This window comes from Coffea eugenioides, chromosome 7 (assembly GCF_003713205.1).
Source record: "Coffea eugenioides isolate CCC68of chromosome 7, Ceug_1.0, whole genome shotgun sequence".
NCBI lineage: Eukaryota > Viridiplantae > Streptophyta > Magnoliopsida > Gentianales > Rubiaceae > Coffea > Coffea eugenioides.
Window position 1 is genome coordinate 2,596,627 of NC_040041.1, and position 15,538 is coordinate 2,612,164.

Here is a 15,538-nt window from a genome sequence, read left to right on the forward strand (position 1 = left end):
CCCTCACAGTTATGATGGTCACTGCCTTTTCAGTTATATTTGTGCAAAAATCTCTTGTTCATCCAGAAAGACAAAACTCAGACACCCCACATTCTTTGGTTCTGCCTCTTCTAGATATCTGCTTCTTAAATATTCTCATTTCTCCTTGCATTTATCCATAGGAGGGAAAAAGAAAATTATTCCTGATCCTGCGTTGGGAGTTGTTAGCAAAAGATAGGGAGATGAAGCATTTTCTAGTGGTTCTACTTCTTTTTCTCTTGATGCAAGAAAAGGGCTTTCTTCTTCAAGTTAAGGCAGGGGATGGATTTGTCAGGACCAGAGGAATACATTTCATGTTGAATAATGGTCCTTACTATGCTAATGGCTTCAATGCCTACTGGTTAATGTACGTGGCTTCTGACCCTTCTCAGAGGTCCAAAGTTTCAGCTGCATTTAGGGAAGCTTCTAGTCATGGCCTTACAGTTGCAAGGACTTGGGCTTTCAACGATGGTGGTTATAGGGCCTTGCAGTATGCTCCTGGTGCCTACAACGAGCAAACGTTCAAGGTCTGTCTTCTCTTCGTCTTTGCTCAAGATTTCACTTTTTGGTGAACTTTTGTTGTAACTATTGTTATCTTCATGACCTTTTTTCTTGAAGGGGTTGGATTTTGTTGTAGCAGAGGCCAGAAGATATGGGATTAAGCTTATATTAAGCTTGGCAAATAACTATGAAAGCTTTGGAGGAAAGAAACAGTACGTGGACTGGGCTAGAAGTCGAGGGCAATACCTTAGTTCTGATGATGATTTCTTTAGAAATTCAGTTGTCAAGGGATACTACAAAAATCACATAAGAGTAAGTGCAAGGACACTACACTACTTCCATCTGATTGTTCTGTTATATGTTTTCTCTTCGTCCAATCTTGTCCCTTTATCTTTTCTAGCATGATGTATTTTTTCTTGGCTAAGGAGGTTGTTTATCTGTTCAAGATTAAGCTATTTGAAAGGCCTAGTTTTTTATTTTAGTATGAGATGTAACTTGGAACGATAGCAACTTGAACAACCTTGGTTCTTTGTGCAGACTGTTCTCAACAGATACAACACATTCACTGGGATTCTTTACATGAATGATCCCACTATCATGGCATGGGAGCTGATGAACGAGCCCCGTTGCACCTCAGATCCTTCGGGAAGGACCATTCAGGTTGTCATTCTTTAGTTGGCTCACAGCAGGACAAATTCCTCTAAACTTCTTGCATCAGCATTTCAACAGACACCCTTCACAGATTAAAACGTATTCTCCATGTTAAGTAACTTACTGAAATCAAATTGGGCCCTCTGACATGGACATGATTAGAAACTAAAGGGTGCAAAATCTGGATAGCTAGTACATGGGGACCTTAATGAATCCTGGCCCCTCCTAAAAATCAGTGCTTAAAACTCACCTGTTAACAAATGTTGGCTGACCTTTGCTTAGCTATGTATTTTGATACCACTCATCTGTTCATGTCCATGTAGTTTTGGATCTTTGCTTAGCTATGTATTTTGATACCACTCACTTGTTCATCTTCATCAAAAAATGTTGGCTGACCTTTATGGTTCTTACCGAATTTTGTTGCTGGTTCATGTCTGATAGGCCTGGATTATGGAAATGGCTTCTTATGTTAAGTCAATAGACAGAAATCATTTGTTGGAAGCTGGTCTGGAAGGATTTTATGGACAATCCACACCTCAGAGGACTCACCTCAATCCTGGATTGAATATAGGAACTGATTTCGTTGCAAACAACCGTGTACCTGGCATTGATTTTGCTACCGTACATTCCTATCCAGATATCTGGTAAATCTCATTACAATCCTCGGATAAATAATCATGGATATTAATTTGGTTTTCAAGCTAAATTGCAGCAAAGTCTGATGAATATCTTGACTGGAGTGTTCTTGCCATGTTGTTGTATGATTAGGCTATCCAGCTCAAATGATCAATCCCAAGTCTCTTTTATGAACCAATGGCTTGACGCCCACTTTCAAGATGCTCAGTATATGCTTGGAAAACCCGTAATGGTTGCAGAATTCGGAAAATCCTGGAAAGACAGTGGCTTCAGCAACTATGAAAGAGATGCTTTGTTCAACGACGTATATTTCAAGGTTTATTCCTCAGCAAAACATGGTGGTCCAGCAGCTGGAGCCTTGTTCTGGCAACTTCTAACTGAAGGCCTGGATTCCTTCCGGGACGGATATGAGATTGTGTTAAGCCAGAGCCCGTCTACGGCGAATGTGATTGCCCAACAGTCCTATAAGCTTCGCCTGATCCAGAAGATCTTCACCCGGATGCTAAACATTAAGAGGTGGAAGAGAGCAAGGGCTGCTAGGGGACAATGGATCGACAGAAACAAGGGGAGGCACATTGGAAACTGATGAATAGCAGCTTCCATACGATATAATAGTTGTGCAAGCCGCAAGGCAGACCGTGCATTGGTCAAGTGATAAATAACTATCTACGTTTCCATAAGGTCCAGAGTTCTGCAGCAAGCCTGTGTTTGAATCAAATGTTTGTCTTAATGGAAATATATGGTACGTTGAAAAATGTAGTGTGTGACGTTTTGCATAGAGTCTGAATCTCTCTTAGAGATGAATGAAAAGTTGTTCATCCAGGAGCAAGACTTGTTTAGGGTCATCGGAAGGAGGAATTATTACCCTTGATGAAGTGCTTTAATCTTACTATAGTATTGTCCTTGCATGCAGGCTTTGTTCTATTGGGTTCCTATTCTTTCTTTTTACTTTCTGTAAGAACTTGCAGCTACAATCCCAAAGAACGAATTCGCTGAATATCTCAAAATCTTCGAACAGAAAATAAAAGAAAAGTAGTTGGTTGGCTAGGATTTTTCTCAAGAAAGGGTCCATGACATGACACTCGTTTATTTGAGTTGAGTACTTTCCTGAATTAACTTTAGAAAGGGACTCATCAACTATATATTTAGGATTTGAGTCTTACCAATTCAAGGGGTGGTGTGGATTTCGAATCTCTTTATTTAATTCAGTCTCTACTTGGTGCTTATTATTTCTCTCCTCCTAAAAAAGCTTGCAGAAAATAAAAGGCGTAAATAAATTACTCTAATTCTTAAATTAGTCAACGTACCTTGTTATCTTATTTTTGGTAGAAGATTGAAAGGGATTAATTGGATGGTTTAGGAAACAGAGTACAAGTGAAAGACTCAAAAGTCTCGGTTCGAATCTTCTCGCTTACATTGAAAAAAAAAAAAGACAAAAAAAAAAAGTACAAAAGATTGAAAAATAAGTAGTTGTTTAATTAGAATTAAAAATACTACTAATTCATTAATTATTAAAATAAGAATAAAATGTCTAACTACAAGTTGATTTTTTGAATTGTAAATTCTAAAATAGTCTAACTTATGTAGAAATTTAGAATGGAGGAAATAGGTTAAAAAGAAATGAGTTATAAAAGAAATTTAATTAACTGAAACTTTCTTCTAACCCACTTTCCTATCAATTTCAATGGGAAAAATTTTACAAGAAAATGAGCGATTACGAAAAATTTTCCATTAAGTTTCATAACAAGCAAACGTTCAAAACTTGTAAGAAAGTTATTTTACTTCTCTTTTCCTTTGTAAACACTAAACAAACACTTTTACTATCTTTGTCTAACTTGGACCGAGAACCACGCCTGTCTATGCACTCATCAAAGTCGTTAAGTCTTAACGCCTCATGTGTAGCGCCTTCTTCCCTCGTTTGTCCCGCTACATGGTCTCGTGTACAGGCATGGAAAGCGTTACCGCGTTAAAAATTATAGTGAGATTATAGAATAACGACTTCAGTTGATTATCGTCTAAACAATTTCGAAGCAGGCAGCACAACGGAGCCCCAAAAGCACTGACCCCACTTGAATGATTGTGTCTTTGAGAAAAGAATTCTCCTTTCTGGATCTCTTTGATTCGTCATGCCAGCCTATACATCTAAACTTGAACTTTATGGATCCTGCGTTCGCAGATAATGCTCTCCCCATAAGTGTCATTATGTTTTTGGGTAGAGGGTTCTGCAATACGCCGAGCCAAAAAAGAATATTGTCATCATGAAGGAGGCGGGATTGTTGGATCACAGAACTATCAACTTCTGTGAGTAAGTCAAAACTATGGTCTCACCATTGAGGCCCTGTATCAGAAGATTATATGCAACCTCAAGTATTGCCTACGGTGCTGAACCCAGAAGTTGTTTGGCTTCTGGGACGAGCACAGATTACTTGACAAGAAAAGCCCACGAAGGTTCTCAAGTTGACATCTTGTTAATTAACTCAAGGCTGAAAGAGCTTGTGAAAATGGGGCATCTTTGTGACGCGCGGAGGATGTTTGATGAATTGCCGCAAAGGGATGAAATTTCGTGGACCAATATGATAGCAGGATATGTCAACGGATCTGATCCGTCAGAAGCATTGTCTTTGTTTTCTAGGATGTGGGTTGACCCTAATCTTCAAATGGACCCTTTTGTACTTAGTCTAGCATTGAAGGCTTCTGGGATTAGTATGAACAAGAAATTTGGAGATTCACTACATGGATACTCGGTGAAAACTGGCTTTGTGAATTCTGTTTTCGTCGGAAGTGCACTAGTTGATATGTATATGAAAATTGGGAAGGTTTGGGATGCTCGTATAGTTTTTAATGAGATGCCTTTGAGGAATGTAGTTTCTTGGACTGCCGTTATTACAGGACTTGTTCATGCTGGTTCTGATATGGACGGCTTAATGTCTTTTGCTGAAATGTGGAGAGAAGGCATTAATTACGATTCATATAGTTTGGCCATTGCATTGAAGGCATGTGCCAATTTGGGTGAATTGAATTATGGCAGAGAAATCCATACCCACACGATAAAAAAAGGGTTGGATGCAAGTTCATATGTTGCTAATAGTCTTGCAACAATGTACAATAAGTGCAATAAATTGAATTATGGCTTACAGTTGTTTAAGAAGATGCATGCCAAAGATGTGGTTTCATGGACAACCATGATTGCGACATATGTTCAGATGGGTCAAGAGCATCTTGGGATACAAACTTTCTTGCAAATGAGAGAATCTGATGTCAGTCCTAATGGGTTTACATTTTCAACTCTGATCTCGGGCTGTGCAAATATTTTGAAACTTGACTGGGGTGAACAGTTGCATGCACATGTTCTTCGTTTAGGTCTTGCTCATTATCTATCTGTGACAAATTCCCTTGTGACTTTATACTCAAAGTGTGGACAACTCGATTCAGCTACTAAAATGTTTCAGGAAATGAGCACGAGGGATATTGTTTCCTGGAGCACAATTATTGCTGGATATGCTCAAGGAGGTTATGGCGAGGAAGCCTTTGATTTTCTATCACAGATGAGAAGGTCAGGACCAAAGCCCACTGAATTTGCTCTTGCTAGTCTGTTAAGTCTTTGTGGAAGTATGGCAATTCTTGACCAAGGAAAGCAACTTCATGCCCATGTTTTCATTATTGGATTAGATCACACAGCTATGATTAGGAGTGCTTTAATAAATATGTATTCAAAATGTGGAAGTATAGGAGAAGCCTCGACTGTATTCTATAAGATGGAGAATGATGATGTCATATCATGGACTGCCATGATTAATGGATATGCTGAACACGGATACAGCCATGAAGCCATAAAGTTATTTGAAGAAATGGCAAAGGTTGGCCTGAGACCAGATCCTGTGACCTTCATTGGTGTTCTTAGTGCTTGCAGCCATGTTGGGCTCGTTGACCTTGGCTTTCACTACCTCAACTTGATGAGCAAGATGTATAAGATAACCCCTTCTAAAGAACATTATGGTTGCATGATTGATCTCCTATGCCGAGCTGGACGATTGCATGATGCAGAGAACATGATCAAGACTATGCCACTTGATCAGGATGATGTTGTGTGGTCGACTCTGCTCAGAGCGTCGAGGCTACATGGTGATGTTGAATGCGGAAGACGAGCTGCAGAACAGATTCTTAAGATGGATCCAAGTTGTGCAGGGACCCACATTACCCTAGCTAATATTTACTCTTCGGCTGGAAAGTGGAGAGAAGCAGCAAAAGTTAGGAAGCTCTTGAAATCAAAAGGTGTCATCAAGGAGCCAGGATGGTCTTGGATCAAAGTCAAGGATCAAATTTCTGCATTTGTCGCTGGTGATCGATCCCATTCTCAGTCTGAAGAGATATACTATATTCTGGATTTAGTCGCTTCCAAAACAGAAGTTGCAGTCTTCGAGCTAGATTGCCTGCTTCATGACCTAGAAGATTAGCAGAAGTTTAAGCAGATGCTTCAAATCTTTAACGAATGCTGAGAAACATCTTTGAGATTTTGATTCCCTTCAGAAATGACCTAGCAACATGTTCTGACAGGTCTATCTAAATTTTCACCATATATTGCTCTGTCAGAAGGTTGAAGGTGGTGTCTACTTGGAGACAACTACGGCTGAAATCAAGAAATAGCTACTCCTGTCCTCTAGTCCTGGAGTGAGCTTGTCTGAGTTTATTTAAGGAGCTATTTGCATGTTACATGGAGATGCTGACTGTGAAATTCATTTATCTTGTGGCTTCAGCGAAACGTCTGAAGGAGGAACGTAGGATGAGCCAGCTAACCTTAAGGCAGTCAGGCCAGACACGATATCTTCACACCTTTTAGCTAAACCTCTGCAATTAAATTGACCTAAGGACTGGGCTGAGAGGCGTGTGAAAGAAAGAAAACACACAATTGGACTCCTTTAATTGCATCAAAGGGAGGACGAAACTCATGTCCTAGTTTCTGGTGCAAACCACCGTGTATCCATTGGGAAGCCAAATTCTTTACGTGGATATCCTATTTGTGATCATTGCGGGTCAGGAGAAACTATAAACAGATTCTTGGTTAGAGTTTCTGGATAATTTCTTGTGAATGAAGGGTTCAGTAATAAGTGAGCTAATTTAAGTAGATTATGAAAGCTTTTGGTTCCACAGAAGTGCGGTCAGGATTTCCAGTTTAATGTACGATCAGAACGAAACTGTCTGTGGTTGGAAGCTTGGATGCAAATTTGCATGACCGTGAATAGTTGGTCTTAATTCATTATCGTATGCATCAAATTTGAGACAGATAAGTGCTTCATTGGTGGATACAAGGAAAAACAGCCGCCAGCAAAAGTGATTTGGCTTGGCTGCTTTTGTTTTGTTTTGGAAGATTTTGTAAAGCCATGAATATTTTTTCTTCTTTTGGGCATAAAGCCATGAAATTTGTTAATGGATGTTTATACTCTCAACAACCTACCTATTGTGGATGCAAGCTAAGATGGGGTTGCTTACTCTATCTATTTGGTTTATTTTTGTTTCTCGGTCCTGAACGCTAAGAGGAAATTATTTGCTTGAAATCTGGACTTTTGATATTTGGTTGGGGATATATGCCAGCAGAGACAACAGGTCAGCCGAGGATTCCCTGTGAGAAAGAAAACAAATGTTTGTGACTGAACTTGCCGAGTCACAAGTAATTCTCCAGAATGGCTACAAGCATCTCACCCAAACGGCTTGAACAGTCACATATTTTCTGTTCCAATAACAATTGGTGAACTGTATGTTGAATTTGGCAAAGATATAACCCATAGCGTGAAGGGCAGTAGACACGCACCCTCACAGCAGCATGTTTACCTCTTTCTTGTAGATTACTGAATGACCTTTTTTATTCTTGTGAGCTTAATACTCTCCCCAGCTCCAAAAAAAAAAAAAAAAAAAAAAAAAAAAAAAAATCTACGATGCAACATTTCAATTTAAAAAAGACCATTTGTTGAATAATCATAAACGAGAAAAAAAATTGTCATCATTAAAAGGTTTTTCAATTTAGTAGCATATAACCAACAATCTTACCTATATGTCATACAACACCGACATCTATTTTCCTTCCATGATAATAAAAGTAACAATCAGGATTAAAAAAAAAGAAAAGAAAGAAGAAAACACTATAATTGAATGCTGATCATCAAATGGAGCAGATCATATAGAACATGATACAAACTACATGATGTCATATTTTTCGTTTTTTTGTTTGATCCAATATATTCTTTTTCACTTGCAGGGTCACTATTAAGTATGATCATCAATAACTACCTTACCATTTGCAATCAAATAATGAAAATTTTCAAAATTTAAGAGCAGAAAACTTTTTTGAGATTTTCATAATCACCAAAATTTTGTAAAAAATTTGAAAGCAAATTTCCTCTTCAAGTCTCCTAAATCCTTAGATATATATATGCCTAAAAAACTCTATTTCTCTTATTTCACAAAAATCACTAAAGTCTGAATCATTACTTCTACTCATGCATGTCAATTATCAATCACAAAAAAATGCCCATATTTGGCCCCATTTTGTAATGGCATATTAGAATTTTTTTTAAAAACTTATAAATTGGCATTGTTTCCGTTAAACCTCTAGTTAATAACAATTTAACTAATCATGTGAACATAATTGCGAAATATCATTTCTCCATGATTGATGTAACAATTGGATCCCAATGCCCTGACAGGGGAGGTTTCGATTATTATCAATGAGACTATCAGAAAGTGCATGTTAGCTTGAGAATTTCCTAGACATGTACAAAGTCAATGGTTCCATAACCCAGTACCTAATAACATGTAAAATAAATACAGTGCAAAATGCAGCAGCACCCAGGGTGACGACAATCTGAACCCACAAGTTGGATACATATGCCTTTAGTACAATAGAACTCCAGGCCCAAAACCACAACGTTGAGAAGACAGTTCCCAACAAAGCACCCACAACGACTTGGCTGATTGTATGAAGCTGTTGTGAAACACGAAGCCAGCTCTGCAAACACAGCAAAACATTGGCAAGCACATTTACCTGAAGTCAGCAACTCAATACATCTGAGTTTATTCCATATTCAGTAATACTCTCTATGAAGAAGCACCCCTCCGAGGAGGCTTCACAAGAAAACTACAGCCTCGTGTATCTGAGATTTACGAGGTCAAATATGTGGACCCCTGTACGTGAAATATGGAGAAAGTTAAGGAAGGGAAGGAGGGGGGCGGGGGAACAACGAGAGGAGAACGAGGAAGTTCTTATTCTATAGCTGATCAGAAAGAAAGAAAGAAGGCAATCAATCATGATGCATGCTTGTTTCAGTCAGCAGGGATCGCTATAGTTATAGTCAGAAGCTACCAAATACAACGTCCTTATCTTGGACCGTTATGGGTTCAGGAGAGTAGCTTTATGCTGTGTTTACAATTTTGGTTCACAATCAAAAGCAATGCATCATTGTAAAATTTTTTCCAAGGTGGGAAGAAAGGCAAATTGATCATGAGCAGTGAAGATAAAAATAAACGTAGTTATTCACTACAGTTATTATGTAAGGTTGTTCTTCTACTATTGTCTAGCCGAAAATTATATTTTTACCAGAAAGACCCCATATGTCATAAACAAAAGATTAAATACAGAGTCACTGGATTCAATTGAGCTAAAGAGGTCGTGTTGGATGCTTACAAAGTAAGACCCAATTGAAAGAAAAATCCCACTGATGGCGGCTGTAATTCCATTCAACCCCCAATATTGAATCACTGCAATGAGGAGCGTAAGGAACCAGAATTCAGACAAATAGGTTGTATAACATACTGCAAGAAGGGAAGTGATGGTTAAACATCATCACTTAATATAAAAAGAACCTAGGTAAACATTTTTTTTTTCCACATTCACTGGAATATGAACAATATGATTCTTCAAAAGTGAAATCCACTGATTGAGAAGAGTAAATTTCTCAGAATAATAAAGAAGGGAAGATTCAAGAAACAATTTGTTGGTAAATTGACAACAACACAACAAAATTACTCAACAAACAGACAATGCAAATTCACGAAATAAACTCATACTACTACTACCTAGAGGAAAACGATACCATCTCTGTCAAAAATCTGAAAGGTGCCATCATGAAAAACATCTTAGCAGTTAGTCTCTTATACTTTGGATTATGAAAAACATCTAGCAAATCTCAGCCTTTCATTCTCAAATGCAACTGTCTTTTTACCCTCAACCTTTCACCACATCAAAGCTATTCCAAATTGTTCCACTGAGCTCCATCTAGAACAAATTCCTTCACAAGGCAACATGTTTATCATAAAATTATATCATGTAAAATAATTTAGCAAAGTTTAGGCTCTTCATTATCTTGATTTCTAGCAAAAATATAATTCTGTTGGTTCCCTTTACAGGTGCACTCAGTGATCTAGTAAAATAAGTCCAATCCGTCTTTATCTTGAATAGTTGGAAAAACCACCTGATAGAATGATATATGTAGTTATATAGGAGATGGACAGAGCGTGCGAAGATGGCATGCCCGGGTCTGATCTTAAATTAGAAACAGGTCGTTCTTGGTTTAATAATCTCTTCAATATAATTCCCATTGCCATATTCATAACAGAACCCCAAGCAGCCCACAGTGCAGCCGCATCATGCCTTACAAGGAGAAATATGCCAAAGAGTACCGCAGTCAGCCACTTACTCTGCATCAAACGCATTTCAACTGAGATTATAATACTACAAGAGTTTCACCTCAAAATGCTGAAACAAGAGCAGAAACCTTTCTACAAATGGCAACATACAAGTCACTACCAGATATAGTTGACCAAATTTAAGCGAGTAAAAATTACAAAAATCCAGAACGTCTCCTAGCAGGTTAATAGTGCCTAAGAATATGGTTTTTACATAATTTTAAATGGAAAGACACAATAATTTAAGAGCACCATGGGGGGAATCACATATAGGTCAGCGGTTAAGTGTCATTGCTCCTCAGATTTAGAATAAAGTTGGATTCACAACCTCCCAACCCCTCCCTTTTTCAAAAATAAATAAATAAATAAATAAATAATACCCATTGAGCGTGCAGTGCAGTTTTAAGTAAGCAACCGTATTTGATTAGCTTCAATAAAGTTCAAATTTTGATGCCAGCACTGACTCGCCTGCATAACGCCCCACACGTATTTGCAAGACTACACAAGATTACTCAAATCTGATACAGTACGAAATAGACAGAGATAAGCTGAATAAAGCTAGTAGAATCAACCGAATGCTAAATGCAAACGTAAACAGAACAATCAAATGCAGGCCCTTGCACATAATAGAAAACTGGACAACAATCCATGGCAGAATCAGAAATAGTCAGAGGCCTCGTATTGGAAAAAGAATTCGAGTCCCCCCTTTCGAAACTAAAACCCAAAAAAAAGAAATAAAAAAATACTGGAGATTAATATGTTGGTACCAAGTTATTAACAATAGCTTCGAGTCCACTAGCTGCAGGACCGGAGGACCCATCAACGAAAGCTTCCTCTTCCAAAGCTCCGAGGGTTCCTCCATCGCCAGGGTCATCACCGGGTCGGAATCTGCTGGGCTCGGTCATCAGGCTGCTTTGTTTTAGGAATTTCTTCTTACAAACCTGCAATCTTGATGTCAGTGGAAAAATATTTTGGTGAGGAGGAGGAGGAGGTCTCACCAAGCGCGTTGGACTTGGAATAAAAGTGGGTCTTCCAAAAACAGCAGCGACAGATGACATTTTCCCAACCCCCTGACTTGGATCACAGTCAGACCATCTTATATGGTGGATTACCAACCAGAAGCGATGTCGGCCTCCTCTCCCTCGTTCTTTTACTTTTGGTGGGAGCACCCTTTACCTCTTCGGCCGTAGCCTATAAGCCTATAACTAACCGAGTGGCAGTTAAGCCCACAACGTGTTATTCCGAGGTTGTTAGTGCTGCTTTGTCAAAATCAGTCTGAACGTTTCACTTCCTAGTACACGGTACTAAAATACTAGTAGTCTAGTACTACTACTATTATGTAGACCAGAGGATCAGATGCGAACGTGATTAGCATATCAAGTATGCATATGTGTCTCCCACTGTGATTAAATCGAACGATTTCTATAATGTTTGGATTCGTTGACGTACCTGTTATTTTTACTTTCCTTAAAAAAATATAATTAGGTTGAATACAATTTCGCTGTTAATTATAAGTTTTTATGTAAAAATATAAGTCAACTTTAGAATAAAATTTAGGTATTTTAATTAAAATATAAGTCAACTTTAGAATTCACCCGTCCGCCATTAACCTCTCATTTTTACCAGATTGTCCTGCTGGATGCTCAATCTATAGACCATTATATTTCACATGTTGGTCATATATGTAATTTTGCATTTCTTTGACTTTTGAGACACAAAATAGCCTCCACGCAAATTCTACTGCATGCTGAAGCTATCAAAGTGCATGCAAATTTTTCTCTCAATTGACTGACAGCTACATACATACAACCTCGATGTTATTTCCTTAGCCTCATTTCATTTCTTCCATATGTAACAGGCTGCTGCAGTCTTAAACCTACACCAACCAGGCTATGGCATTAGTACCCTTGCACCAGACAGCCCAAGCTCCTTGCTTCTCGACTTCGATTTACGATTTAAAACACCCAATATTTAAAGGTACAAGAATAGCACAAATGGCCCTCCAACGCCACATTACCAGAAGAAGAGCGACAACAAACATTTTGGCAGCTTCAGTTGGGGTGCTGGCAATGGAAGCAATATCCTGTCAACAAACTGGCACTGCTAGTGGCTTTGATTTTGGAATGACCGCACCTGAACAGACGCTAGAAGAGGCTGAGAGCGGGATTAAAGGGCACGCCCAAAGTTTGATACAAGTGAAAGAATTGTTGGAGGCAGAGTCATGGAACGCGGCGCAAAGGGCACTGCGGAAGTGCTCAGCATACCTAAAACAAGATATATACACCATTATTCAAGCTAAGCCTGGAAGTGAGAGGCCTGAGCTGAGGAAGTTGTATTCCGATCTATTCAATAGCGTCACGAGACTGGATTATGCAGCAAGGGATGAGAATGTGCCACGTATTTGGGATTGCTATGGCAATGTTGTTTCAGCCCTTAGCAATATCTTGTCAAGATTATAATTGTTGTATTGCTTATTTTGCCCCTGATTAGTTGTGATTGATTGGGAAGTCTTGCTGCTGCTGCTGCTGTCAACTTTTATCCCGCGAATTCATGAACGGTTTGGAATCTCAAAATTTGATATTTTCTTTTCCAAATGACATAAATAAGAAAATACAAATTGATACCTCCCAATCGGTTTAAGATGATGAACAGGGAGTGTTGAAATGATACAATTATGGACGGCACTCAATTATGATCTCTGTGACTGCTTCATTTTTTTTTTTTTTCAATTTAAAAAAAAAAAAACTTTCACCTAATCAATCACCTTAAAACAATAACCATTGACGAAACTGCGAGGTCGTATAACTATTTTCCCTACATATTCGTTTAGAATCGAGTACATAAATAAAAGAAACTAAGAAAAATCTCTGGCTGCCTAATTTGTTTGCACTTCTAGAAAAATAGTAGTAACCATGTACATATGAACATGCTAAATTATAGTGAGTGAACAAGGGAATCTGCAGAAGTTTTGAACTCGATCCTAATTCCTTTTAAAGGAAAAAAAAAAAAAAAAAAAAAAAGGGGGTTTTTTAGATATGGTGCATCTCCTCTGATCATCGAGCCTCAAAAACAAAGAAAATTAATATTAATGGTAGGATCAATTTACATTTTATGCTTTAAACAACCCGACATGCAAATTCCCAGCACAGCTACATGATTGGCCAATACTATTTCTACTACGGGCCAATCTCCTCTCGCCACATTGGCAGACGACCAGAGCTGACATGGAGAGAGGGCCATTCCCTTTTTCTTTTTTTTTTGGTCAAATTTCAACTTCTACAGATCATTCCCTCTTATACTATATGGTTAATAATAATAAGAACTACAAGTTAGAGTGGTCGGCAGGCAGACCAACTTGAATTTTGAACCCGTAATTTATTAATTCACAAATTATTAAGTTGCTGACGATTATAGACGGCAAACAAAAGCTATCAAGTTTCTGCATCATTTCTGGACACGGCAAGAGCCAAGAAGGACCAAAAAACACAGAATACTGACGTACGTAAACTCACAAGTGTAATAAACTAGTTATTTATCGCATGCTTCACATGGAACAAAAAAAAGAAAAAAGAATTGTTCATGGTTGGTAAGAATAGTCATACCAACCAAGAGCAATTCTTTTTTTTTTTTTAATTTTTTGGGGAGGGGGCACATGAATCAAGACAGTCAACGTATTCTCGATCAGTGCTAACAGCAGAAGTAGTAAAATCCTTAACCACCCGTCCAAAGACCAGTGGCCATCACCAATGCATTAAGGCTTGATGGGGTGGGAGTCAAGGTGGCCTTGCTTAATTTGCTACAATTAAATGTGGCCTTACTTAAAAAATTCAGACGGGTGTATAGTGCACCCGTCTGGTTCGGTGGTGGTTCAGTCCCCTCCGAGTTATTCCAAGATCTCTTCAGGCCCTCTCCTCCCCATAGCGTAGGAAGTTAAAAAAAAAAAAAAAAAAAAAAAACAGTAGTAGTAAAATCCCTCCCAAATTTTAGAATCATGTAAAGAAATGGGCTGCAGTTGTTTCTGGATTTGGATATTAGGAGTCCAATGACTTCAACAACTCGATTGAAGATGCCTTTCCGAAATAGCTCGAAATTTTGGGCTTACAATTCATTAGCCCATCATTGAGAATTGGATTCGCGCCTGTTTTTCACGCTAGGTTAGAGATCCACCAAATGATACTCCTCACAAAAGCAACTAAAAAAATGGCGTAGTACCAAAAAATTCCCTCAAATTGATACAAGTCATATTCCAAGCAAAGAAAATTAACAAAAAAAAAATAAGGCAAAACCAAGGATTTAAAACATGTCAATGTGTTTTAGCTTTAATTGTCTGGTTTGGATTCCAATACTGAAAGTTTTCAAGCTGAGTAGGATCTGATAAGTGCAGGAGTCATTCCAGACTAATGATAATGGGTAGAGCCTCCTCAGACCACAAAATTTCTCGAGAAAAAAGCAAGAATAAGTTCTGGCATTGCAGTTTAACTCACATATATGTGATATAACATAGCTCTGATTTCCTTTCCAAAGATTCTCTGGAGTACTTTACACGCAAGCGGGTTGAAATTAGAGATTTTTAAAAGCTTCCGTTTGGAATCTATCTAAATCACCTTTCAGGAAATCGAACGTTGAAGATCAGCTTCCTTATCTCACCAGTACAGATAAAAGCCATAAGCATGATACTACTTTCACTGCTTGCAGATTCTCCCCTTTTCACTAGTAGTAGTAGCATCCGTGGTGCTTTTCATCGCCTTCTTCTTCCTGCTTTTTAAGATAATCTAATTAATATGAAGCCTTTTGTAAATTTATGCCTATAATATTCCAGGTTGTAAAACTTGGACAACCAATATGGTCAGATCAGTGTCCGGGAATCATGGAATGGGGATGGAGCGCCCCTTTTGTTTTTACCCATCTCAGCCAGGCTTCTGCATTGTTCGTCAAAAGATTGTCAAATGAGATTATTGAATAGTTACTTTTAGAGAATTATGATGGGGAAGAAGAAACAAAAAGGGCTAAGACTAACCAACCTTTTCTTAATTTTAACATAAGATTTAGATTTGAG

At 38.3% G+C, this 15,538-nt stretch overlaps 4 protein-coding genes across 5 annotated transcripts; 3 read left to right on the forward strand and 1 right to left on the reverse strand.

The window, feature by feature from the left end:
* On the forward strand, positions 1–2,730 carry LOC113778611 (mannan endo-1,4-beta-mannosidase 7). Its single transcript, XM_027324069.1, has 5 exons — positions 1–545; positions 637–831; positions 1,057–1,179; positions 1,612–1,814; positions 1,939–2,730. The coding sequence occupies exons 1-5, from the start codon at positions 222–224 to the stop codon at positions 2,390–2,392; spliced, it is 1,299 nt and encodes a 432-aa protein (XP_027179870.1). The 5' UTR covers positions 1–221; the 3' UTR covers positions 2,393–2,730.
* A 1,211-nt stretch (positions 2,731–3,941) lies between these two features.
* Positions 3,942–7,253, forward strand: LOC113778606 (putative pentatricopeptide repeat-containing protein At3g47840). Its single transcript, XM_027324061.1, has one exon. It carries the CDS (start codon positions 4,125–4,127, stop codon positions 6,258–6,260), a length of 2,136 nt encoding a protein of 711 aa, XP_027179862.1. The 5' UTR covers positions 3,942–4,124; the 3' UTR covers positions 6,261–7,253.
* A 1,184-nt stretch (positions 7,254–8,437) lies between these two features.
* LOC113778612 (lipid phosphate phosphatase epsilon 1, chloroplastic) lies at positions 8,438–11,665 on the reverse strand. The gene is made up of 4 exons (XM_027324070.1): positions 11,250–11,665; positions 10,269–10,494; positions 9,482–9,555; positions 8,438–8,806 (listed from the first exon to the last, which is right to left on the reverse strand). Exons 1-4 carry the CDS (start codon positions 11,538–11,540, stop codon positions 8,549–8,551), a joined length of 849 nt encoding a protein of 282 aa, XP_027179871.1. The 5' UTR covers positions 11,541–11,665; the 3' UTR covers positions 8,438–8,548.
* A 558-nt stretch (positions 11,666–12,223) lies between these two features.
* LOC113778119 (psbQ-like protein 3, chloroplastic) lies at positions 12,224–13,217 on the forward strand. Of its 2 annotated transcripts, none has more exons than XM_027323398.1 (2): positions 12,224–12,969; positions 13,151–13,217. In XM_027323398.1, the coding sequence occupies exon 1, from the start codon at positions 12,375–12,377 to the stop codon at positions 12,939–12,941; it is 567 nt and encodes a 188-aa protein (XP_027179199.1). In that variant the 5' UTR covers positions 12,224–12,374; the 3' UTR covers positions 12,942–12,969; positions 13,151–13,217. The 2 variants fall into 2 exon arrangements, with proteins under 2 accessions (XP_027179199.1, XP_027179198.1); XM_027323397.1 differs by having other exon boundaries at positions 12,224–12,965; positions 13,147–13,181.
* The last annotated feature ends 2,321 nt before the right edge of the window (positions 13,218–15,538 follow it).

What these genes read in the sequence shown, in the direction of transcription:
- LOC113778611 (XM_027324069.1), top strand. Translation starts at nt 222, where the DNA reads ATGAAGCATTTTCTAGTGGTTCTACTTCTTTTTCTCTTGATGCAAGAA. An exon ending in ACTACAAAAATCACATAAGA is followed by an intron (nt 832 to 1,056) that starts GTAAGTGCAAGG and finishes TTCTTTGTGCAG; the next exon opens with ACTGTTCTCAACAGATACAA. An exon ending in CTTCGGGAAGGACCATTCAG is followed by an intron (nt 1,180 to 1,611) that starts GTTGTCATTCTT and finishes CATGTCTGATAG; the next exon opens with GCCTGGATTATGGAAATGGC.
- LOC113778606 (XM_027324061.1), top strand. Translation starts at nt 4,125, where the DNA reads ATGGTCTCACCATTGAGGCCCTGTATCAGAAGATTATATGCAACCTCA.
- LOC113778612 (XM_027324070.1), bottom strand. Translation starts at nt 11,540, where the DNA reads ATGTCATCTGTCGCTGCTGTTTTTGGAAGACCCACTTTTATTCCAAGT. An exon ending in AAGCTATTGTTAATAACTTG is followed by an intron (nt 10,495 to 11,249) that starts GTACCAACATAT and finishes CGTTTGATGCAG; the next exon opens with AGTAAGTGGCTGACTGCGGT. An exon ending in TTTCAATTGGGTCTTACTTT is followed by an intron (nt 8,807 to 9,481) that starts GTAAGCATCCAA and finishes CTGTGTTTGCAG; the next exon opens with AGCTGGCTTCGTGTTTCACA.
- LOC113778119 (XM_027323398.1), top strand. Translation starts at nt 12,375, where the DNA reads ATGGCATTAGTACCCTTGCACCAGACAGCCCAAGCTCCTTGCTTCTCG.